The 27,267-nt window shown below is 31.7% G+C and overlaps 1 protein-coding gene across 2 annotated transcripts; it reads left to right on the top strand.

The window, feature by feature from the left end:
• The first annotated feature begins 1,103 nt into the window (after positions 1-1,103).
• On the top strand, positions 1,104-26,642 carry LOC118205312 (uncharacterized). Of its 2 annotated transcripts, XM_085826582.1 has the most exons (3): positions 1,104-5,802; positions 15,706-16,037; positions 21,256-26,642. In XM_085826582.1, the coding sequence occupies exon 1, from the start codon at positions 1,851-1,853 to the stop codon at positions 4,602-4,604; it is 2,754 nt and encodes a 917-aa protein (XP_085682708.1). In that variant the 5' UTR covers positions 1,104-1,850; the 3' UTR covers positions 4,605-5,802; positions 15,706-16,037; positions 21,256-26,642. The 2 variants fall into 2 exon arrangements, with proteins under 2 accessions (XP_085682708.1, XP_085682709.1); XM_085826583.1 differs by lacking the exon at positions 15,706-16,037.
• The last annotated feature ends 625 nt before the right edge of the window (positions 26,643-27,267 follow it).

Below are 27,267 nucleotides of genomic sequence, written 5' to 3' on the forward strand. Positions count from 1 at the left end.
ACGGGTTTTGTGCAAAAAATATTTCTCATATCACTCTCCAAGATTGGTTTGAAGAAGTGACCAAAAAATGGGTCTGGAAGGAAAAGAGTCCATTTGGAAAAAGATAATCTTTTTCCCAATGCACCCGTTTCCTTCCAGACCCATTTCTTTTGCCTCCTCAGACCTCTCTTTCTCCACCCTCCCTCTTAAGAAGAAGGTGTAAGAAAGAGGCTAATAGTTGAAGTTCCTGAAAAAATTTGGAGGAGGATCAAATTTTTCCATTTTCCATTCCAGAAGTGCACTTACCCATAGAAATTCAAAGCCAGAACAATGGGGTCCGTTTGTGTCTCTACAACCATTGTTTCAGGTGGATCTGTTTGTGTCTTCACAACTATTGTTTCGGGTACATCTGTTTGATAGGCACCTGTGACATATTTTTTGGTGTGGTTTGTGGTACGTCTCATACCAGGATGGGGCGGTACATGACGGACTCCTAGGTTATAAACGGTTATAAATTTTAGTCTTTCTCCGGGATACATGAGCCGGTATAACGCTTTCTTAGTTGTTACAGGAACCAGTGGTTGTGTTAAAATGGTATATGCTCATGCGAGCAGTTGTTCATTACTTGGATTTTTGTCCGCTAGGTATAACATTTCTTCGCTCGTCAGAATATGTCCATCTTCCTTCCTTCCGATATTTTTCAGATTCTTTACCCTTTTATACATATGGGGTTCCGGAAAAAATACGGATAAAACATCCAATGTCTGTTTACTAGATGTAGGTATTAATGGTAAAATATCTGCCGCATTCCAAAACAGCCTTTCTTCATCTACATAACATCGAACGGATAAAAATTCATTATACAAAACACGGAACATTATGTAGTGTGCAGCAGCAGCAAAATTTTTTTTTCCTCTCCATTACTTTTGGGCCATTTATTTTTTACTTTATTTTGTCCTATCTTTTCTTCCTGGCCTTTCAAACTCGTATAAAATATACGAAGTTCCATTTTACTCTCCTCTGAAATACGAAATTGCCCCCCTTTATATATACCTTTCCTTCGCACCTATGCTTGATTTTTCGCCCATCGGTGCAGAAAGACTTAGCGGGTGCAACAAAAGACATCTGTCTACTTTGTCTGTCTGTCTGTGTCTGTTTGATTATTGATGAGTGTGTCAAAATCGGTGCTTACTGCAGAATGGATGAGTATCTGAATTTGGATTTTTTTAATCAGTTGGAGCGAAGAGGCAAAAGGAGCGTTATTGAGTGGTGTAGGGAACCTTCTAACCTCCTTGGTTAGTCTATTTCTTATAAGGTCCATGGAGGCTATAAGTTTGTAGCATTTCCCTTCTCGGAATTGTACTTAGGTCAAAGAACGCCTATTTTTTGCTTTGTTTGAGTGAAGTGAGTAGCAGTTAATTTACGTTAATGAAAAACTGAATGTTTTTTCATTATTAAAGATGTACAAATCACCTGATCATTATACAACATGTAAATAAGTGCATTTATCTGTGTGTGTTCGTAAAGTGAAATAAATTGTATATTAAACGAAGATGGATTTCAAGTCAAAAAAGTTACTAATTTAGTGCAGAGTTACATGTTCTTGGAAATTGTAACAAATCATTTTTAAGAGCCAGTGTTTAAAAGAGCACATGCAGAGATCCTTACGGAACACAAACCTCATGTATGTGAAATTTAAGAGTTTATTTAATGGAAAACGTAATTTAAACATGCATATGCGAATTCACATTGGAGAGAAGCCTGATGTGATTTTAGTGCGTAAGAAGACAGTTAAATGATTAATTTAGCATTTGCTTTTTCACACAGCAGACAAACCGGCAATTTAAACAAGCACCAATTTAAGCAAGCATATGCTAATTAACAGAGGAGACATGCCTTCATATGTGTGTGAAGTATGTAAGAAGTCATATAGTCAAAAGAGTAATTTGAAGGTGCACATGTTTATTCACACAGGAGAGAAGTCTCATGTGTGTGAATTATGTAAGAAGTCATTTATTCAGAAGGGTAGTTTAAAAAGGCATATGCTTATTCACACAGGAGAGAAATCTTATATGTGTGAAGCATGTATGAAGTCATTTACACATAAATCTAATTTAAAGAGTCATATGCTGATTCACACAGGAGAGAAACCTCATGTGTGTGAAGTATGTAAGAAGTTATTTAGAGACAAGGGTTCTTTGAAGACTCATATGCTTATTCACAGAGGAGAGAAACCTTATATGTGTGAAGTATGTATGAAGACATTTACACATAAATATTACTTAAAGAATCATATGCTTATTCACACAGGAGAGAAACCTCATGTGTGTGAAGTTTGTCAGAGGACATTTAGTCTAAGGAGTGCTTTAAATTCACATATGCTTATTCACACAGGAGAGAAACTTCATGTGTGTGAAGTATGTCAGAAGTCATTTAGTCAGAAGGGTAGTTTAGCCACTCATTTGCTTATTCACGCAGGAGATAAACGTCATGTGTGTGAAGTATGCAAGATGTCATTTATTCAGAAGAATTATTTAAATAGGCATATGCTTATCCACACAAGAGAGAAATCTCATGTGTGTGAAGTATGCAAGAAGTCATTTAGACACAAGGGTAATTTGAAGAGTCATATGCTTATTCACAGAGGAGAGAAACCTTTTATGTGTGAAGTATGTAAGAAGTCATTTAGGCAGAAAGGTAGCTTAGACGCTCATATGTTTAATCACACAGGAGGGAAACCTCATATATGTGAAGTATGTAAGAAGTCATTTAGACAGAAGGTTTCTTTAAAGAGTCATATGCTTATTCACACAGGAGAGAAACCACATGTGTGTGAAGTTTGTCAGAAGTCATTTAGTCATAAGTCTTCTTTAAGCAGACATATGTTTATTCACACAGGAGAGAAACCTCATGTGTGTGAAGTCTGTAATAACTCATTTAGCCTCAAGGATTCTTTAACTTCTCATATGCTTATTCACACAGGAAAGAAAACTCATGTGTGTGAAGTATGTAAGAAGTTATTTAGAGACAAGGGTTCTTTGAAGACTCATATGCTTATTCACAGAGGAGAGAAACCTTATATGTGTGAAGTATGTATGAAGACATTTACACATAAATATTACTTAAAGAATCATATGCTGATTCACACAGGAGAGAAACCTCATTTGTGTCAAGTTTGTCAGAGGACATTTAGTCTAAGGAGTGCTTTAAATTCACATATGCTTATTCACACAGGAGAGAAACTTCATGTGTGTGAAGTATGTCAGAAGTCATTTAGTCAGAAGGGTAGTTTAGCCACTCATTTGCTTATTCACGCAGGAGATAAACCTCATGTGTGTGATGTATGCAAGATGTCATTTATTCAGAAGAATTATTTAAATAGGCATATGCTTATCCACACAAGAGAGAAATCTCATGTGTGTGAAGTATGCAAGAAGTCATTTAGACACAAGGGTAATTTGAAGAGTCATATGCTTATTCACAGAGGAGAGAAACCTTTTATGTGTGAAGTATGTAAGAAGTCATTTAGGCAGAAAGGTAGCTTAGACGCTCATATGTTTAATCACACAGGAGGGAAACCTCATATATGTGAAGTATGTAAGAAGTCATTTAGACAGAAGGTTTCTTTAAAGAGTCATATGCTTATTCACACAGGAGAGAAACCACATGTGTGTGAAGTTTGTCAGAAGTCATTTAGTCATAAGTCTTCTTTAAGCAGACATATGTTTATTCACACAGGAGAGAAACCTCATGTGTGTGAAGTCTGTAATAACTCATTTAGCCTCAAGGATTCTTTAACTTCTCATATGCTTATTCACACAGGAAAGAAAACTCATGTGTGTGAAGTATGTAACATGTCATTTAGTGTGGGGTGTGCTTTAAAAAGCCATATGCTTATTCACACAGGAGAAAAATGTCATTTGTGTCAAGTATGTAAAAGGTCATTTAGACATAGGAGTTCTTTAAGGATTCATATGCTCACTCACACAAAAGAAAAACCTCATATGTGTCCAGTATGTAAGCAATTATATAGACACATGCAGGCTTTGAAGAATCATATGCGTATTCACACAGGAGAGGAACCTTATATCTGTGAAATATGTGAAAAGTCATTTAGGCTTAAGGTCAGTTTAAACAGTCATATGTTTATTCACACAGTAGAGAAACCTCATGTGTGTGAAGTATGTAACAAGTCATTTCGTCGTAAGAGTCATTTAACCAGTCATATGTTTATTCACACAGGTGAGAAACCTCATGTGTGTGAAGTATGTAAGAAGTCATTTTGTCAGAAAGATAAGTTAACCAGTCATATGGTTGTTCACACAGGAGAGAAATCTTATGTTTGTAAAGTATGTAAAAAGGCATTTAGTCATAGGGGAAGTTTATACACTCATATGCTTATTCATACAGGAAAGAAATCTCATGTCTGTGAAGTATGTAAAAAGTCATTTAGTCAGAAGAGTAATTTATATAGTCATATGCTTATTCACACAGGAGAGAAACCTCATGTGTGTGAAGTATGTAGGAAGTCATTTAGACACAAGATTACTTTAACCAATCATATGCGCATTCACACAGGAGAAAATCCTCCTGTAGAAAATCCTTGTGAGGAATGTAAGAGGTAAACAAGAATAAGGCTAAATAGAACAGGCGAGTGCATATTCACACAACGGAGAAAACTTGTGTATAAGGTATGTGAAAATTCATTTTTAGTAAATGATGAGTAAAATATGCATTCCCACTGAACATAGAAATCTCTCATGTTATGTATGTAACAATTCATGTGGATAATAGAATAATTTGAAGACTTATATGTTGGCCTACACAACAAGAAAAACCTGCCATTTGAAGAGATGTTAAATTAGTACCAGGCTTTAATTATCAATGCAGTAATTATTTGTCCATCAGCAAACAGACCTCATTTTTTTGGGGGCAAGTCAGTTTTAACAGATGTCAGTATTAAGTGGTAGCAAAATTCTTGCAATTTAGAGATTCATATAGTAGCAGAACTTTAGATATAGAGGCATTATAGCATGTGATATAAAAGGTACTGCTGACCCTGTGTGCTGTTTGTAAATTGTCATTTGATACAAATAAGGAATAAACCATTTATATCCTTCAAAAAACAAACAAACAAAACTAAGCAAAAGCCTTTCTTTGTGTAAGATATATCTCAAGTGTTTTTTTAAATAATCTTAAGTTAAAGCTAACTTTGCTACTATCCTGTCCTAAAGGGTCCAAAGCTGTTTATACCAAACTTGATTGAGAAGCTCTTATTCAGAATGTGTTTTGCAGTTCTTTCACCTTTTTCAAAATTTAAGTGCTTGATACTGGATTCTAATTTTCACAGTTTTTGTATAATTCGTGTTCAGTGTTACGTCTGTGACCTACCAAAATGCATTTTGTTCATCATATGTTTGTTACCGCTTTGATATACTTCTGATACTGCAATTCTGAAGAATGGCTAAATATTTCATCCACATGTGTTTTATTATGATGAAATACTAAGACCTGCAGTTAAATTACATAATTCCTTTTTTTACATCATTTTTACCTAGGTAGAGGTATTATTAGCAAATATTATTCTCAGTATTATTATCGAGCTTCAATATCAAATGCGTCAAGTGTATAACATTCACAAAGCCAGTATAGTGGTATAACATAGGAAACTGAGTTCTCATAGTCAATCCAGGACATGCATCAAATAGAAACTGCCAAATATATTCAGTCAGTCCTGGATGTACCAAATAAAGCAACCTGATGAGAGAAGCACCTAAGAAAAAATTTAGGGGAATTCACTACGGAAATATCGTTTTTAAGCAGGTAAGAAACTCAAATTTGGTAGGTATTTGTTTAAAAGCTAGTCTATGTGTTTTATCCAGTGTTCAAAGAAATTGAATTTTTAATTTGGAGTTTTGATCCGCAGAGAACCCATTGGCACTTCACGAAAGAACCCATTGGCGCCGTTGCAATTTTTACTCGCGAAGGCATGAGCCGAGACGGAAACGTGATTTTTAGTGCATGGAAATTGAAGTTGGCAGACAAAACAATATATTAAGCATATAGTAGTAAAAATTCACAGATAATAAGCATGTAGATGCAAAACTAACCGGTTAAAACGTGCTATACGAAAGTAAACTTGTCTTTTTCATACTATATTTCACAATACAAATAACCTTCAGCAGTAATCAAATTTTTTTCAGTAACATTGTTAATAAAACTAGAACTTTATACATTTTATTATTTTTCAAGAGTCATTTGAACTGTATTCCTTACGCCAGAAATGGTTTGCCAATTTTGATGACCATGGGGATGCATCAAACTACTCTATCATCTTAGATAATCAATAATATTTTTTATTCCAATTTAATAATAATTATTTATGTCAGACCTGCCATCCTCAGAAAGGTTATTGTTAGAAAAGCATTAACAATATAGTATCTTGTTAAAATTTTAAGCCATAAAAATTAGATCCAAGAAGCAGCATCTATCGACGAAAACTTCTTAAATTATCCGAAAATATTTCTATCTATTCGTTGTTAAAAAATAACGTGGAAAATCAGAAAATATAATAATAAATAAGAGAAGAAGAATAAATCTCCAAATGCGAACAACGACAGTGATAATTCAAAAAATGAACGCAAGAGGAATGGTTGCAACCTTCAAACAAGTGAATAGGATGAATCTGATAGTTTACTAGGTTTGAACTATCATCGACAAAGTTGGCGATGTTTTCATTTACCGGGTTCTCTGCGGAAGTGCTTCTTTAATTTGCAAAAAAAAAAAAAAACACACTTTTGGAAGCACTTCCACAGAGAACCCGTTAAATGTAAACATCGCTAACTTTGGCGATAATAGTTCAAACCTGGTAGTCCAGCGGATTTATCCTATTCGCTTGTTCGAAGTTTGCAACCATTCCTCTTGCATTCATTTTGTTGAATTATCACTGTCGTTGTTCGCATTTGCAGATTTGTATTATTCTTCTCTTATTTATTATTATTTTTTCTGAATTTTTTAACACCAAATAGATAGAAATATTTTCGTAGATAGATGCCGGTCTCGGTTCGGGATGAAAGGAAGAAAATACGGCGGGAGGGGTGAATGCTAATTTGTAACACGGCTGTTCACTTAGTGTTCTTAATTATTAACAGCTCTTAAGAACCAGCAATTTAAATAACTAAGTAATGCTTTTATTTTTATTATTGGTTATTGTCATCTAAAATTATGAGAATAAATCAATTTTCTGGCGTAAAATATTAACAAGATAATATATTGTTATTGGTTTTCTAACAATAACCTTTCAGAGGATGGTAGGTGTGACATAAATAGATGATTAAATTGAAATAAAAAAGATTATTGATTATCTAAGATGACAGAATAGTTTGATGCATCACCATGGTCATCAAAATTAGCAAACCAATGCTGGTGTAAGGAATATATTGTTTTCTGTGTTAACTGGAATTTAAGACAAATTTTTTTCGTTTATCACGTTTAACAGGTTAATTTCAGTACATTAATACTAATTTATATTTTTCAAATGAATTTTTATTTCCGTTATAAATGCTTATATATTGTCTTATACTTCATATATTCTTTTCTGTGCTAACTTGAATCTAATACAATTTTCGTATATCACGTTTAACAAGTTAGTTTTACATCTACATGCTTATTATCTGTGAATTTTTACTACCATATGCTTAATATATTGTTTTGTCTGCTAACTTGAATTTACATGCACTAAAAATCACGTTTATAAAATATCACGTTTGCGGCTCGGCTCATCGCCGATGAACCGCAAGCTTGGCGAGTAAAATGCAATGGCGCCAACGGGTTCTCTGCGGATGAAATGCCAGAACATCTATGTACAAAAGAAAAACGAAAGTTTCAGTTTCACTTGCAACTTTTACAGCATTCAAACATCATTGAATGTTATCATAAGTATCTGAAGCATAAACAAATTGTCTCATATGGTACCCATAATAAATAATTGAACTGAAAAGATACTAGCAATATTTTGCTCTTGGTCACAATGTTTATGGTTTTAATTCAAGGAACAAATTTGGTTGATCTTTACATTATGGTAACTTGGCGTTTTTTTGGCGAAAATTTGGCGACCAACTCTCCTACAGCAACACTCTATTTTTTTTTTCCCGCCGCTATTTTGTCTTCACGAAGTAAAGACATGTTTCTTTTCTTTTTATCTACTGAACACTTCTTCCAACAATCTACTAGCCGAATTACACTTATGCTAGAAATTTTATCTCACAAAACTGCTTAATCATGATAAATATTCACTGCAAAATTGGGAAAAAGTGCACAATACCATACTCCTTACGCGTTTTTCAAAATAACACATACGCATAAATCATGTACACGCCGACTTATTTTTACTTAAAAAAACATCCCAGAATTGCACAAAAATGGCATTGCGCACACTCGGCACTATATCCATGTACACTGCTTTTTTCTCATAAATTAGAAAAATTTCACGAAAATACATGACAATTTTCACAATCTTTAAACCCTGTAAAAAGAACATATATGAAATTACCTGATTGTGAAAAAGTATTTACCCTTTCCAAATATGAACATTTCCACATATAAAATAAATAAAATATCCAAAAACTTTTACCTCTAAATCATCTATTACATTATACACGTCACCAACGAATTCATACCGCAAGCATTACAAATACTTAGTATCAAATATTTAAATTATTTCCATGCACGTTTACTTCATCTTAAACATATACCAAATTCCTACAAACATAAAATTCACAAAATAACTATCATTTAATTAAAATATCACTAAACCATGTACACGTCGACTTATTTTTACTTAAAAAAACATCCCAGAATTGCACAAAAATGGCATTGCGCACACTCTTCACTATATCCATGTACACTGCTTTTTTCTCATAAATTAGAAAAATTTCACGAAAATAAATGACAATTTTCTCAATCTTTAAACCCGGTAAAAAGAACATATATGAAATTACCTGATTGTGAAAAAGTATTTACCCTTTCCAAATATGAACATTTCTACATATAAAATAAATTAAATATCCAAAAACTTTTACCTCTAAATCATCTATTACATTATACACGTCACCAACGAATTCATACCGCAAGCATTACAAATACTTAGTATCAAATATTTAAATTATTTCCATGCACGTTTACTTCATCTTAAACATATACCAAATTCCTACAAACATAAAATTCACAAAATAACTATCATTTAATTAAAATATCACTAAACCATGTACACGTCGACTTATTTTTACTTAAAAAAACATCCCAGAATTGCACAAAAATGGCATTGCGCACACTCTTCACTATATCCATGTACACTGCTTTTTTCTCATAAATTAGAAAAATTTCACGAAAATAAATGACAATTTTCTCAATCTTTAAACCCGGTAAAAAGAACATATATGAAATTACCTGATTGTGAAAAAGTATTTACCCTTTCCAAATATGAACATTTCTACATATAAAATAAATTAAATATCCAAAAACTTTTACCTCTAAATCATCTATTACATTATACACGTCACCAACGAATTCATACCGCAAGCATTACAAATACTTAGTATCAAAAATTTAAATTATTTCCATGCACGTTTACCAAATTCCTACAAACATAAAATTCACAAAATAACTATCATTTAATTAAAATATCACTAAACCATGTACACGTCGACTTATTTTTACTTAAAAAAGCATCCCAGAATTGCACAAAAATGGCATTGCGCACACTCTTCACTATATCCATGTACACTGCTTTTTTCTCATAAATTAGAAAAATTTCACGAAAATAAATGACAATTTTCTCAATCTTTAAACCCGGGAAAAAGAACATATATGAAATTACCTGATCGCGAAAAAGTATTTACCCTTTCCAAATATGAACATTTCCACATATAAAATAAATTAAATATCCAAAAACTTTTACCTCTAAATCATCTATTATATTATAAACGTCACCAACGAATTCATACCGCAACCATTACAAATACTTAGTGTCAGATATTTAAATTATTTCCATGCACGTTTACTTCAACTGAAACGTATACGAAATTCCTACAAACATAAAATTCACAAAATAACTATCATTTAATTAAAATATAATTAAATTCAAAAACACTACTTAAAATATAAATGAGCACATACATTAAATTAATAAAAATTACCTTACAATCCTAATTACTTTAAACTAAATCATTGCTAATAACAATTTTCCCAATAATACCAAATTCCTTTACTTCCACCTTACATTTAGAACAATGCATATAAATAATATCCTCAAATAATTAAAAATACTAACTTACCTAATCTTCTTCAGAATCTTGATTACTTTTCGTTAGTTACATTTTTTTAGTTTTTAGTTTTTTAGTTTAGTTTCTTTTAGTCCGATAAACTTTTCTTTAGTTACGGCCGTGGGATCCAAAAATTCACGAACACTGTTTCACACAACACAGAATAAACCAAATACAAAATTTCTAGATTTTTTCCCGATTTCACCCCTTTTCCGATTAAAGAACCGTAATTTGTCCATTAATATCACATGATATATCCCATGATCTCTCATTTCCCTCACACAAAATAATGCGTAATCGGAACTGAGTACTGCTCACATTATTACCAAAGCCCCAGGTAGTAACATTTATCACCTCCAAAATGTCGCCAAATTACCAGTTACCATATTGTAAAGATCAACAACAAGTTTTTTTAGAATCCACAACAGGAGTTTGTATGTCAAGATTTTCATAGAAATTTGCCAGATTAAATTTTACTCATAGAAATTTGCCAGGTAATATTTTATTTCATGGAATTTATTGAAGTAACACTGTTGTACATAACCTGTTTTTTTTAAATTTAATATACCTTTTTGGTACTTACGTATTAACGCAACCAGGCCAAAATTCGCATAAATTGCCAAATTTGGCGACCCTACTTACGGCAACCCTACATGTTATACGTAGTTTTTCGTAAAGAAATTATTTTTCTTACTGGTTAGATTGAGTGCCCTGAAATACTTTAACTATGGGTATTTGGGATCTGCCTGCGAGTGAAAAAGATGCTGTTGAATTTTTGCAGGGATATGGAATTATACCGAACGAACGTACTTGTAAAAATGTTCATAAAATGAAACTGTATTTTGGAAAGCAAATCTTCTGGAAATGTAACGTCGAAGAGTGCAATCAACATTTGGGTGTAAGAACCGGAAATTGGTTTGAAGGCAGCTGAATTTCATTTGTGACAGCGGTGCGCTTCATTTATTGTTGGTGTAAAGAGTTAATCTCAATTAAATTTTGTGCAGAAGAGATGGGAATTGCTGACAAAACTGTTATAAATTGGAATAATTACAATGGCAAAGACTGTTTTCAATCAGTGCTAAAAGCAATAGCCAAAAGATTTCCGCCGAAAAAATAATTCTGCAACTTATTCAAATTCGAAACCGGAAGGGTTTAATTGCTATTTTATATTTTAAAACAAAATAATATAAAAAACTGTATTAAAAATTATCTGTAATTAATAAATGTACATTTTCTTTCTATTCATACTTTTTTACTCAAACTTACAAATCGCGCCAACCTGGTTGGGATAATACGTAAGTACCACCTTTTTTTTAAAATTATAACCATAAATGCTTTTTTATAATTTATTTACTGTCTTAAGGGTGAAATACGTAATAAAAAAGATTGCGGGTTTTCTTCTGCAAAGGATTTGTTAGCGCTTCCTACATTTAACGGATCCTTTGCAGAAGTGCTTCCAAGAATTCTAAAATTCTTATTAAAATATTCTAAAATTTGAGATATGTATATTAAAAATTTTAGAATTTTTTTAATATAAATATCTCAAATTTTATAATTTAAATGTTTTTACCCCCAATGCTAATAAATATATGTGTTAATGAAAGTATGGGAGGAGTTTTGCAAATGCTTTGATAATTAAATAATTCAGTTTTTTTCTTAATTTGACACCTTATGCTTAGATATTTTAATATTTAGTCAGTACGTTTTAAAATTTATCCATGTAAGTGTATTGTCGCTCGTAGATAATACGTTTTTCATGATATTCTCTATAACTGAATGTAACATACCTACAGACTAGTTCAGCATTTTGTGCAAATTTATATGCATAAATTAAGATACAATTATTTAGTTATAAATACAGACACGATTTATCTGAAGCATTTGATTTGTCATTTTTCAAAAGTATCATGAAAATATTCCTTACTGCTTGCTGTAAATACGGCTAATCGTTGGAATATGGTAAACAGGTAGTTTGGCGACATTTTGGTAAGGCAATAAAGGTTACTTGCTACGACTTTAGCAGTGTACATGGATAAAGTCAAGAGTGTGCGCAGTGCCATTTTTGTTCAATTCTGGGATTGCTAGTTTTTATTTGGATGCCATTTTCTTTTCACCAAGTAAAGGCATTTTTTTTTTTTTTTTTACTCAACATTTTTTTCCAAGAATCTGCTAACCGAATTACGCTTATGCTAGAACTTTTATGGAACAAAAGTGCTTAATCATGACGAAGATTAGGTTAGAAATTGGGAGAAAGTGCAGAATCGCCCACTGCTTGCCGCATTTTTAAGAATTGTACATACACGGGATCATCCATGTATACGTCGACCTATTTTCACTTAAAAAAATCCCAGAATTGCACAAAAATGGCATTGTGCACACTCTTGACTTTATCCAGGTACATTGCTAAAGTCCTAGCTACAACCTTTATCACCTTACCAAAATCTCGCCAAACTAACTGTTACCATATTCCAAAGATTAGCCAAACATTTCTTTGAATGTAAGTTGCTTCGGTTTTAGTGTTAATACTTTCTCTTTAATTCGGTACACAGACATAATATTTTGTTCAGTTACAAAGGTTCCTTGTTCAAGTCTTGTAATTGCGGTGTCAAGAATTCCAACTAACTTGCCAATCCAAATTTTTTTATTTTCAAAAACCACTCTCTCAACTTTTTCACTATTGGTTGCGTTATTTTCTGGATCTAGAACCATACTACAGATTTTGCCGTCCATTTTTAATGATTGGGTCATTGTCATCAAAATGAAATTTACTTTGTTAAACATTTCTTTTCATTTCTTTCCTGTGGTAGTTTCTTCTTATCTGCATCCCCACTAAAAAGTTATGAGCTCGTTGGTAACTTTGAAGATAATTCATAATATCATTGTCGAGTTTGGAGACAGACATCGGTTCGGAAATCGTTATATCTATTTAAATGCTACTTTGACTCTTACTGTTTTATTTTATTCTTCTTTTCCATGTAATACTCGGATACTTCTTGGTGCTTTGTACTGTTGTACTATGTTGCTTGTTATGTACAGCAATCTGTTTACAAAAAAAAAAAAAAAAAAAAAAAAAAAAAAATTGAAAAGTGAACAAACCTTGTATTCAAATTCTAAAATAGGACGGAACGACGTGAATGATAATGGCTTTAAGCAAGCCACAACATGCTTTGTGACAGCAGAAAACAAAGTCTGATATTTCACCAAAGACCTGCAGCTTTTGTCATTTGCTCAGCAAAACATTGAAATTCCTATAGAAGGAAGTTTTGTAGTATGAGTGGCAAAATTTTCTAGACAGCCATTTCAGGCAGATGCTACATGCATATCTGGATTGCCACATAAAAAAATTTTGGCAACATGCTGCATTACCTCATCAGCAGTTTGTTAAGGCTTTCCTGTGTGTATAATCAGACATTATTGATTATATAGTAAAACACAGATGAATGTGCAAACATTTTGTGCTTTGCCAAAACCCACACTCAAACATATTTATTGAAGAATTATATGTACATTTATGTTATAAAAAGCCGCCCAACTGGTATAGTGGTTAGCGTTGCTGACTGCGGTGCTAAAGGGCTCGGGTTCGAATTTCGGAGAAGGCATGCATGTTTGTAAATGTATAGTATCCTTGCACCATGGGGTACTCTAAATATGCGAGGCAAAAGTCTTATCGAAAGATTGGTGGTAGGAAAAGAGGGGTGGGAGACGGTCGGACACATCCCCCTGGATGCTGTCATCAAAATTGGGGTGGAAACTGAGCTTTAGCGCACTGTCACCTGTAAGGTGCTGAAGGCTGTTGCCAACAACAGGCGTATCTTGCGCTCCTTGCCACGAGGAATTTCATAGACCTTGGGGTGACTGTAGGTCAGACAAGTGAGCATTAGTCAACAACAACAGCCTGTTATAAAAACGTAACACTGCAAGCGAAGTGAAATTGGATATCAAATATATAGCTGAATACTAATTTTATTATCTTAAAATTATTAAAAACATTAATTTAGATACCTAATAAGTTTGCACTCAATAAACTGTTGTTCGCAGCATTGTTTATGCTGCGAACGAAAAGGTTCAAACTATGATTACAAAAAGGTACAAAAAATGCTCTAGGTTTGATATCTAGAGATATATCCAAAATACGCTTTTGCATGCCACTATATTGTTGACAACATTAGAGTTTCAACCGGCAATGCTACATTTCCTGCAAATTGTTGCAAAAACTGTAGTTCATGCTTAAGATCCATAGATATTTATATCGCTTTGATTTGTATCAGATAGTGCTTTTTACAGTTTTTAACATATAAGTTAAACTGATCTTGTAAATCTACATGAACGAAAATATGTGATGCCGATGCATATGTAAGAGTACAGGCGGGCGCCATAGACTCAATCGACAAATTGCTTAGTCATTATCTTGTGTCTATTGTTCCAATGGTAGTAATTTGTGCAACATTAATCTTTTCTCTCTCTCTTTTTTTTTTTTTTGTTTGTTTTGTGACTGCTTGTTGTTATTCAATTCTACATAAAAAAGGTAAGTGCAGTTACATATTATGTTACACTTAGGCTCGCTGTTTAATTCAGAAAAGCAATAATTTGAGCATAATTACTCGAAAAATGTTTTTTTTACATGAACCAGTTGTTTATTTAAGTAAAAATTATTATCTTTCGAGAAGAAAGGATTGACATGTTTACGGAGTATCACTGAATATAAAATACACCTATTTTAGATTTGAAGAAGGAAAAATATACAAGGTATTCTGAAATAAAAAAACTGGCCTTTTTCCAATTTTTAGCTGTATGCAAAACCGAAGGAAAAAGTTTTGTTATTGTATTGCATCTTGAATGCATGCTTTAAATTTTATTTATTTATACTTTAATAAACAAAAGAGTAGTACCACCTCCTTGAATTATTTGGTATTGATCTAATAGTTTTTATATTTTCCAAGCAATGGTTTAAGATATACTCAGCTTTTCAGAAGTAAGGTAAAATATTTCAAACAGTAACTTTCTAAGTGTTTTTAAGAAGTGTTTTACACAACAGTTCTTATAATACAGTGAAATACATTTAATGTGAAAATGCATTGGACGAAATATCGGTTAATACGAAATAATACGTTGGTCCCCACAAACTACAGTAGAAGTTCAGAAATCCTCAAAGCTTAGGACCAGAGGTTATGCGGATTTTAGGATTTTGCGCATTTCAGGACAGAAAAGATAATATTCAGACTAAAAGTGCAAAATAAATAAGGCGTACTGGATACATTTAATTAAATTATTATATACATTATTTCAATTATTAATTATATGCATTAAATTATTATTACAGACATAAACTGATATTATATTGTTTATTTACGATAGGTTCTTCTATTTTTAAATCAGCATGAATCTGCTTTCCCTTTTTTTTCAGGAGTAGGCCTGAAATAGGTACCCCATCACACCGCCACTGCGGGAAACACTCGTACAAGACAGCATCAAGGTTTGCTGATTTCGCTTCATGTAAAGATATCCTGTTTCGGATTCCGGTATTAAAATCACTGTTGCTGTAAGATTTGAACAACTTTTCTTTATTGTTCCGTATATCATACACATTTCGTGTGGTAATTCCATACGATTGTGCTATAAATCGAGCAGTAGCACCTGCCTCTACGTGGACCTGGGACGTCGCAGCACGTAATGAACTGGAAGTTAATCTGTCAGAACTATCCTTATCTCCAGGAGAGATGTTTTTATTTTATTCGGGTAATAATTCATTACTAAATGTAGTATTTCTTCTTAATGTACTCCGCCTTTGATATGGTTTAAATCAAATTCCTCCTCATTATGAATATCATGAATACACATCAAATAGTTTTCTGGTTGCAATTTTCTAATTTCGACTATGCGTAATGTATGCTTTATGCATGCGCATTGAAAGAAATGTTTAATAAACTAAACAAAGAAATATTAAGCTTTTTTTTTCTTGTAAATTTTGATACCCTTTAGATCATAATTGCTCTTTATTTCATAAATTACGGTTTCATATTTTTAATTTTATAATTTCTGCATGCCATCGTACCAGATTTAAACTGATGATCAATAATCCGGCAAAACCGATAATCCGGAGTCGAAGTCCCGACGAGTCCGGATTAAAGACTTTTGACTGTATATGAACATCTTATATAAATTATAATTTACAAGGCAATGATATAAGTGATTTATTTATCCTACCTCACAGTTACATTTATAAATTGATAGCTATATGTGCTGAATACAAGAAATAACATTTGATGGAATTATATACATGTGTTTATGCCTACTATTTGCAAGCCAGTTTACTGAAAAGAACAAATGTAGAGAAGTTGATGGAATTATATACACGTGTTTATGCCTACTATTTGCAAGCCAGTTTACTGAAAAGAACAAATGTAGAGAAGTTTTTGACTAGATATTTTGTTACTTTTTCAATGGAAAAAAAATTGTGCACATGAAAAATGTGTTTTAAGTGATGTTGTTGCACCGATTAACAGTATTATAGAGTTTGCAGTCAAAAATCAAAATATTAACTTGCTAATATTTATACCCTGCCTGAAAACTGGTAAGGAAGAGTTAGATTTTTTATCATTTTTGAACAAAATGGTATGTATTTATTGAATATTTTGCAGAATTGCACAGATTAAAAAATTTTTAAAACTAAATAATATATGTATATGCACCTTACATATATTTTTGGTAGTTACAAAAAATTTATTTTTAAAGATCTTATCATATAGTGTCCTGTACAGTTATTTGTCCTGTGACTACAGTGATCAGGAATGAAAATTTCCATAAATGAACTATTCCTTAATAATTATCATACTGCATTTGTTCTTAGCCAATATAGTAAGCTATTTTAGCTGTTGTCAGTACACTAGAAGTGTAACTCAGTACCTAATTCTATCAAATATTTTTCTTGAATAAATGTTTTTCTGTTACTACATAGTATGTTATTTTTAAAATACTTTCTAATATCCATAATTAGAATTAAATTTTGGCATGGTTATTTTTAAATTTCAAGATATTTATTGCCATGATATACTGTAAGAGCTTAACCGCCTGGAAATATTACAAAATGCTAAATTCCAGATACTTGAAATTTGCAGGTACAGTAGAACTCCAATTATCCAAATAATTTGGGACTGGAACCCATTCGAATAATTGTATTTTTTCCGAAGAAAGGGTCTATGGACACGTGAAATTATTACTGAATGTACTGTATGTTAAAAATAGGAGGGAAAAAAACTATTTTTGAAGAAAAGACGTTTTAATTAAATAAAATGAAAAGACAACACTTTTACATCTATGTAATATAGTGTATTTTACAGCACTTACATGTTCTGAAAGTAATTGCTTGCTGAACATCTCGTTTAAGTAAGCTGTTTGACTGTCTTCATCCATTTTCGGGCAGCCGAGTTGTTCGTCTGCTTGACAGTGAGAAGCTGTATGTGGTCACGTTTGGGTTCATGCTCCTTCGAATGCTGATCATTTGCTGTCAAGTCGTAAATCATAAAGAAACGAAAACACGAGGATGCAAGAAATGGGACCATGAATATCAGAAGCATACTTTAAAATGATGTTCTTAGACATTTTGAATATATGTAAATATTTTTATTGAAATTATATGTGAATTGTATGTCATACATAATGTAACATGAAAAGCCTCAACAATGTTAAAGTTTGCTGGGAAAACAAGGTTATAGTGATAAGTACATTTAACAATAATTTAATTAATTAATTATGAATTAAATGGGTGTCTCACCAAATTAATGAGTGCCAAGCTGGCATTGGTCTTGGCAACTAATTTTTATCTCATAAACTTCCAGAAATCTATTCGTTGGGAAAATAAATTTCAGGAAACCATCATTGGATGTAAGTGCATTCAGTCCATTTCAAACCTGTACACACATAACAACCATCAAATTCTGAAAAATACTTTTAAGATATAAAAGCTTACAGACTCTGTTGGCTTTCAGCATGAAAGAAAATATATTGTCCGATTGTGAAACTCTTTTCAACATGAAAGTTTAAGGAGACATTGCCAATCATTTCAGCAGAAGCAGATTATTCAGAGACTCAAATTATGGATAATGCATGTAAAAAGCTAACATCATTTAGAATTTTTCACATTGCATTGCCATTCTTTACCTATTTTTAAAGTTGAATATGTTGTTGATGAACACATGTTGTAGCTTTGAAAATAATGCACTTCATGCAGTCTGATATTCATGAAGTTTTTGAAAATGGAAAGAAAATATGGAACTTAATCCATTTTTTCAAAAATTAAACCAGCTTTTCAAGAATTAGTCAAATGCACATTAAACCAAAAGAGACTTACTATGTTTGCATTGTGACATCATCTTTATTAATTATTGGAGTAAATCACACTTTGGTGACAGTGTATATGTGTTAATAGCTCTATTATGGCATTACAAATCTCTCACTAAATTTTTTCGAGGGAAAAATTTTCTGAAATATGCCAGTTACTTGAATAGTCGATAGTTTGGCTTTACTGTATGTATGTAGAAATTCTCTCAGACAGATATATTTGTCATAACTATTAAGCTACATAAAATTTCAGTTCACTTTTTTCAACTGTGGCAGGAAACATTTTCTCTTTAGTAAATAACGAGCATTAATAATACAAGATAATTAAAAACTTGTATATACACTGAATTAGGGGAACTTGTTTGATGTGCTGGCAGGCACATTTTTTACTTCCTTGTAAAGGAAATATTGTAATCACGAAAAATTCCGGGTACCACATTTTAATGAAAATATCCATTCTGACCACTATCGAATGCAATATAATGATGTTGCATGATATCTGTACGTAAGAACGGAATAATGGATTCTTCGCCCACCCCGAAAAACTTGTAAAACTGATTTAAAATGGATTCAGAAGAGGTTTTTTTCATGGCGTCTGTACATACATATGTGTGTATCTCGCATAACTAAAAGGAATAGCCTCAACATGTTGATATTTTGAATGTGGGACTGCTATTACATGTAGATGTGCACCTCCCTGTTTGGTGGAAATTGGCTGCACCAAAAGTATATAAATATAATTATATATATATATCCATCCTATTACTTAACTCTGAGTTCAGTTTTTTTTATTCTTATGTGTTGGTAAATTGTCCATTTTTTTGCTTTAAAAATGCTTGAATTATAATAAATGTTCAATGTTATAGTTGTAGAATTATCATCAATTTAAAAGTTGTTTAAGCTTAATTTATTTACTATAACAGCTTTAGTTGTTTATATTTGGAAACAGCAGAATAGTGATTCTAGAGAAACTAAGCCTCAACAACAACAAACTTAAATTCTTCTTTTATTATTGCTAATTATATCATTCTTAATCCATTCTGAAATTATCATTTAAGTTATTAATTTTTCTCATGTATTGACTCAGTATAGCATCCATTACAAATAAAGTCAGTTTCTACACTTTCAGTGTCTTTCTGACAAGTAGGAACAAATGAAAACTTTTAGTTTTGTGCACCCCAAAATTTGCTTTTTTGTCTGCTGGCCGAATTTCTTGGTTTTGCTCAGAAACCCTAATTTTAATCGTAAAAAAAATTTTTTTCCTGCATTTTTAATATTGTTAATTTGTTGTTGTTTTGGTAATGTTTAGTGTGCTGCTAATTTTGAAAATCGCAATTGTCTTTTGCATCTTAAACTTGGGGAAAGAATGGCAGACAAAAACTGGGTGGAATCAGAATGTTCCACAAATGTTAGCACATTCAAATTAAACCTAAAAATTCTCTTAGCAACCTTAAAACTATTAGTTTAATTATTTTTTGTCTTAAATTCATAAAAGAACTAATTAAACACAGAATTCTGTGTAAATGGAAAGTCTAGTCTCAAGTGCTTATATAGGGTTCCAGAATTTTAATTTTTTTTCGTTACTTCAAATTAATTATTTCATGGAATGTGGTTTTCATTTTCCCAGTGTCAGTCAAATGTAAATGTTTTAAATTAGCTTTCTCTAGATAGATAGGTTTGCCATATGTATTTTTTTACTCTTTACTATTTCTATTGAAAACTCTGTAAGTAATTTAAGTACAAAGGATGCAGTTGGAGTAAGAAAATAACAAATGAAACCGATGCAAGGAAAAATTAGTAACTCTGAGCTTTTTGTATTTAAAAAAATAAAGAAAACCTGCATTTGAGTTAGACTAAATACTAATAGTGATATTTTATTTTATCTAATAAAATAATTAATTATTTTATCTAATAAAATATCATCATTACTTTTGTGAATCCTGTCTCTCATTGTTGTCCTATACCGTCTCTAGATCTCAAATCATGTAATACTGCTGCTGCTGCTGTCTGTGTTGTCTCCTTCAGCTTGCAGCTCATCACCTTTCAGTCCACCTTCCCATATGCAGTTATCTTCAGAACTGTATGGACCATTAAGATATCCCTATTTTCTTGAAGCCCTTCTCTATTATTTCTTCATGAATTAGAGCCCATTTACAAGCAAATCAGTTAGTAAAACGAAATTAACCACTATGTACAGAAACTAATTTGAAAATTCAGAGGCGATTGATTTCTGAACACCGTGACGAAATTGAAATTTATGTGGCTGCTTAAAATATTTTCAGAAAGTTCGGGAAAAGTGCTTATGAGAAATATTTAGATATTATAATTAATTATGGTAATAAATTAATCGAGGCATTATTGACAACATTAATGTGCAAACCTGTTTGAAATCTGCCTTTTATTTTTGTTTACTTTGTTTATAAATAGATTAAAAATTAAATATTAGTTTATTATAATTTAAATTATAATAAAATTAATGTAGTTATAATGCTTAACTGTGCATTATAATTTATCAATACATTATACAATAAAAAGTTATTAGTTTAAATATTAATTAGATTTTTATGTAGCAAGCGAATTATGCATGTAATTCATTAGAAGGATTTTTTTCTTTCAGCATTCATCTGAAGGTGATACTTAGTGTACCTAAAAGTTTTAAACATTTGTTTGCATTAACAAAATTCTGAGCCTGAGAATGGAAAAAGCCTGAAACTAAACTGAACAGGTAAACTGATTCTCAGCGTGAGCTGGAACATATATTCTTGATGACTCCATTAATGTAATGTGAACATCTACTTTTGAATGTTTATTTGGCCAAACTGATATAAACATGGAAAATGTAAAACTTTGTGATATGAAGATTTGATCAGCCAGAGACGTGCAAGTTATCAGGAGGTATTTTGTTGGCATTGCATGCTGAGCAGTATGGTAGAAAATTCAACGTAGGATTTTAGATGTTCCAAAGTGTACTTATATGCTATTTTATATGATAAAAAACAAAAAATTTCTGAAACTAAAAGCAGTATCCTTTTTCTTGTAATTTGCCACAGAGATCAAAAGAAATTTATGTAAATTGAGCCTGTCTTTAACACTGATGGTTGTCTGTAAAGATATCAGTTTACTAGGCCATAATTAATGCTATGTAATGTATATATGTATAATAAGTGTACAGAGAATGTGATTTATACAATATATGTAATAGAAGCAATACAAAGATGTGATATATAAATTGAGATATCCAATATAATTTCATTTTAAATTTAAATACTTATATAAATAAAAAAGTATTTTTACATTTAATTACATAGATTTCTGACAATATTTAAAATGACATTCATTGGTATTTTTTACATATTCTTATTCGGATTGTATTCCTTTTGCTTATTCTAATTGTTTTTAATCTGATTAGAAATCCATAGCTTAACTTTCACCCCAGTTCCTCTGTGATTTCACTAAATGTACTTGAACTGCATTTTTCACAATTTGCAGTGAAACTTAATATATTTTAATTGTAATTGTCGGAGACAGATGCTGCAGACAGACGATTACATAACAGCTGCGCGAAGTCGATAGAAGGAGTGCCGCATTTGATTGGACTATATTTTATAATTCTTATTTTTCTCTTTAACTGCGAACTAAGCGGGGAAATTCCCTTTTCACTCAGTATATTTATGTGTTACCGTGAAAGACCGAAATTGGAGAATGTCAACTTTCACCGGAGAATGTCAACATTCACCAAATACGCCGGTGAAAGATGGAATATTTCTCATCAGCAAAGAGCACGTGAACTAAAAATTGAGTGGAATCTCAATAACTTTGTTAACTGCATCACTGTATTCGGATGAATTTCGCAGCAAGGTGTAATGGTATAGAAATCACGGGTTTCGTTGCATAAAACCCTCTTTTATGTGACTCACAGTATGTGGATATCCGAGTAGTGTTTGCTACAGTAAAGTCACTTAAAATATTGTCTGTTGCATATCCCATTAGTGTTTTTAAATTACTTCTAGATTTTTGGCGTGAGGGTTTCGTTACTTTTAACATGACCAATATCAATGTCAGTTTCCCTTCAACTCTTTTAATCACCCACCGTTTCTCACAATCCATCATATATTTTCTCAGTGATATGTTTCATGTTAAACATATGCTAACGTTGTTCATCTGCTCCTACAATCATTGAAATTTAGAATTTGAAACACTAGTTACTTTCCTTCCTTCACGTGTCATAAATAGAAGCAGAAATTTGCATATTTTTATACAGTGAAAGTAAATTCCCCCATCTATTAAGCGAAGCAATGGCATAAAACAGTTACGCGTAACATGTTTGGTAAATTTTGATACTTGTTTATGAAACTGTACAGAATAACATTAAAAAACTTCAGTAATACTTTTTAAATGTTTAATAAAAGATTTTAATGACTTTTAAGGAATAATATTATAATGAGCTGATGAAATTTAAAGAGGTATTACATCACAATAAAATTCAATACAATTAAATCTTTATCCCATAATGAAATCTATAACAGTACATTACATAATAAAATTCATTGGAATAAATCAATTATCCGTTACATCGCAATAAATGGACAATCAGTTACATCCAATAAATTAATTCCATTACATCAGAATAAAATTACGTAATTGCAAGAAAGGGTTGAATGAAATTGACATACATTTGGCTTAAAAAGAAATACTCATTTCTTCCGATATGTAAGTGACCGCTAATTAAAATTACATTACTTCGAGAAATTTACTAAGCAAACGCTATAATAATGTGAAATACCCATTTCATTTTTATGATTCCTGTTTCAAATATTGCAAGACAAGCATAAAAATAAATATTTATGTTTTAGAAATTGGAATGTGTGCCATTCCATCGGGTGCATTGATCTGACAAATACAGGCGTGTCAAAATCTCTGTTTTTGTCCCCTTAAACTTCTTCTCCCGACCTTGACCTTATCAGTATCTGTCCATCTGGCCGAAAGAGTCTGTAAGGAGAAGAATAAAAGCTTCCATAGACGCAATGTAAACCTGTTTTGCCTCTACGCCGCTATACCGAAGAGCCATGGCTATTCAGTGAAACAACAGTGCAGGGTTTAATTTAAAAAGCTTAGTCCGGGTAGGCAGTAAATTTTTTACTTTGAAATAACTCAAAATGTTTTATTTTCATACATTTCTTGAGTTTTATGAGCAAAATGATGTTAGTTGGAATTTTGGGCGAATTGCAGAATTCCTAGCCAATTTTTAATTTCAATTTAAATAGCGAGCCATATGAAGACAAAATTTTAATGAAATAAATTTCTTAATACTTATTAGTATTCAGAGACTTTTGTTTTAGAATAATTTTGCAGTTGATCATTTATCTTCTTATCTTTAATTGTCTAGATATTTCGCATGGAACATCCTAAAGTTCAATTGCAAAATAAATAATAATAAAAAAATGAATAAATAAATAAATTTTATTATTTTTATATTCCTTATTTTCCTCCTTCACACTTCTTTCTGTAAATCTACATAATTGTTTTTCATTTGATATAATATCCAGCATTAATTTATAACTAACATCAGAATTAATAGAAAACAAAATTAACTACTGCTATGATGTTAAATTTCTAACAAATCTGCAATTAATTACATAAATAACGTTATTTTGTAATTCTTTTCATATCAAGCATATTATTGAATATTAAAATTAAAAATAACACATTTTATGTAAAGCAATGATATTTATTGACGTTTCTCAAGTTTCAGAATATTAAAAAATAAATAAATAAAAATTTAAGCATCTTCACAAATACCGAAAAATTTTCGGAATGACCAATATGAAAACCATGAGCAATGTTTGCAGCCAAAAGCCAAAAGCATTTCACATAAATTAACAAACACAAAATTACACTTACAAGGTCTTTTAAAGAATTTCACATAAATTATTAAAATAACTGATTTCATTCTTTTTTCATAAAATATTCAATACTTCTTACATTCATTAATATAAGATTAAATACTTAACTTGAAAATCAAACTTATAGGTATTTTCTAAAATAAAAATTAAAAAAATGACTCTTCTCCACCTTCGCTATACAACTAATAATTGTAAAATTGCAGTATGCTTGGATTTTTCATAATTTTAATTTTGCAAAAAATCTATTTAATCCAGAATTATTTGACAAATGAGTACATTTAATTCTGTAAACTTAAAAAGGGGGGAACACATGTCATGCAATACGTAATGAATTTTTATGAATCCATAGTTAAAATTTTACTGTGAAAATTTTACAAGCAAAATTTGCGTATAACTAACTGAAACAGAAAACTTACATAAAGACAATTAAAAGCACCTCTAAATAAATTGAAAACGTTGAAATGCATTATAATTATCCGACCACAACTTAAAAAAAAATACCGAGAAAACTTTTAGACAATTATTTGGAATGACCATTATGAAAACCAAGAGAAATGTTTGCACCCTAGATAAAACAATTTTACTTACGGCATTACAAAAATTACATTAAAAAAATCTTTTAAAGAATTTCACATAACTAGATACTACAAGTACTTTTGACTACAACAACAAAGAACCTTTTCGAACAACGCGGTAAAAGATGCCGGTTTGTTGTTTCCTGATGTTATTTCGCGCATGCTCAGTAAGATATGGAAGGTGGGTGGATTACCCCTTTAAAATAACCTTCAGGGATATACATAATGTGTGTCTTCCGTCTGACGGAGCCACATTTGTCTTAGGGAACCTTTACTTCTTCTCCTTCGAGATTTTTTGAACTGCCACACCTCCTTTAGAATACAGTAATGACCAGTCCAGTGTAGGTGTATTTCCTGTTTTTAAGCTTATTTGAAAATTTGAATCTGTCAGATAGTGTCTGTCTATGAGAAGAACAGCCCCGCCACAGTGTCTGGCGGTTGGCTGTCGCTATAGCAACAGATCCAGTATATTTCAAATAGGGCGAGCCAAGGGTTGCTTTATTGTTATTTTGTTTTTCGTAAAAGTTGGCTGAAGGGAAAAGAGTTATTATTCGTCATCAAGACACCCCTACGAAAAATGGGTCAAGGCCCGTTTCTATGTCAACAGACAGCTGTAGACTAACTGGCGAGAGTTTTTTTTATGATAAGCAGACTGTACCACGCGCCCGATAATGTTTGTCTCCTGAAGATTTATGGAAGTATCGAGATTTCTTAGAGATTTTTGATTTTTTGAGGCGTTGTACGGACTGTATTGCATCGTCTGGAAGACATGCAATGTATTAACAATCATACCAACCACGTAATATTGTATTTTTTTGTAAATAGGTTTTATTTGTAATTTGCTCAAGGGAGAAAAAATCGCTAATTTTTTTTAATAATGTCAAACATAAAGCATCTTATTTTGCTCTTTAGCTTTTGTTTAATAAATAAGATTTACAAATAAGTCAAATTTGTTTTGCTTCTAACTCTTCCTTTGCCTGATTTTGCATTATCCTTAATTTATGGACATGTGTGTAGTTTCAAGCAGAAAGCTAGAAGAAAATATCGAACTAAATCAGCAAATTAATAAGGGTATGGAATACTAAATTCAGTTAAACTGTATAGTTATTAGCTACAGAGATGAAAAATTAATAATGCCCTCGCCGGAACTAGAATCTGGCCATCTCGAATACGCGCCTAGTTTGCTACCATTACACAACGAAGGCAAGCAAAAAAGGAGGTATAAAATATCTTACATACACCTACTTTTACAGGGCGACTAGAGATTAGGGGACTCAATTGCCAAATATTGCTGGTGAAGAATCATCACCCACAACCTTTTAGTTCGGGTGCCACTGTAGAATCATTATTTTATTTTGATGCTGGAAACTTGAAAAATGAGCAATGGCCTCTCCGGTAGGTACCTGGACCTCTCGAATACGCGTCGTTTGTGCTAACGTTACAGCACAAAGGCATTCAGAAAGGAAGGAGAAAAATGACTTATAAATTCAGTCATTTTATTGAAAAAAAAAAAAAAAAAGTTAAAATATTTCTTTTTATCACAGAACATTTAACAATTTTAAATATAATATTTCAATTTAGACAGATTACATTTCTCTACACATGCATGTGCAGCAAATTTATCTGAGCTGTTGCTAGTGAAGTTATAATACTTAAAGCGGTTTGCCAGTAAACTGACCGATTCTAAGTCAGCCAATTTCTTTTAAGTTTATCCCGTCCAGAAAGCTGAGAAAGAGGGGTATATTAGTTTGTAATCTTCAAAAGATACAGCATTTGCAAAGATAACATAACTCTATACAAGTATAGCGTCCCAACGGAGAGTAACAGACTCTTTTCATCGTATATTTGCAGAACATTGTTGAAGGTTCTCAAAGCCTATAAAAATATTCCTTTTTATAGTACTTTGTAGGAGTATACACATGCTGGACGTTCTTAACTTTGAAGGAGTTCTGTGACATGATGGGGGATTCGTAATTAGCAAAGTTATCTGAGCTGTTGCTAGTGAAGTTATAATATTGTTGCATGCGTACGGGTTCGTTACGAAATGAATGCACAAGTTCGATGAAAAATGAACAGAAATTTATTATTATCTCAACAAAAATGCTTAAATTTCCTCAAATTATCATGCAGTTTTACAATATCTCACAGTAG

The sequence above is a fragment of the Stegodyphus dumicola genome, chromosome 11 (genome assembly GCF_044657685.1).
Source record: "Stegodyphus dumicola isolate Sdum_Otavi_A_Nest chromosome 11, ASM4465768v1".
NCBI lineage: Eukaryota > Metazoa > Arthropoda > Arachnida > Araneae > Eresidae > Stegodyphus > Stegodyphus dumicola.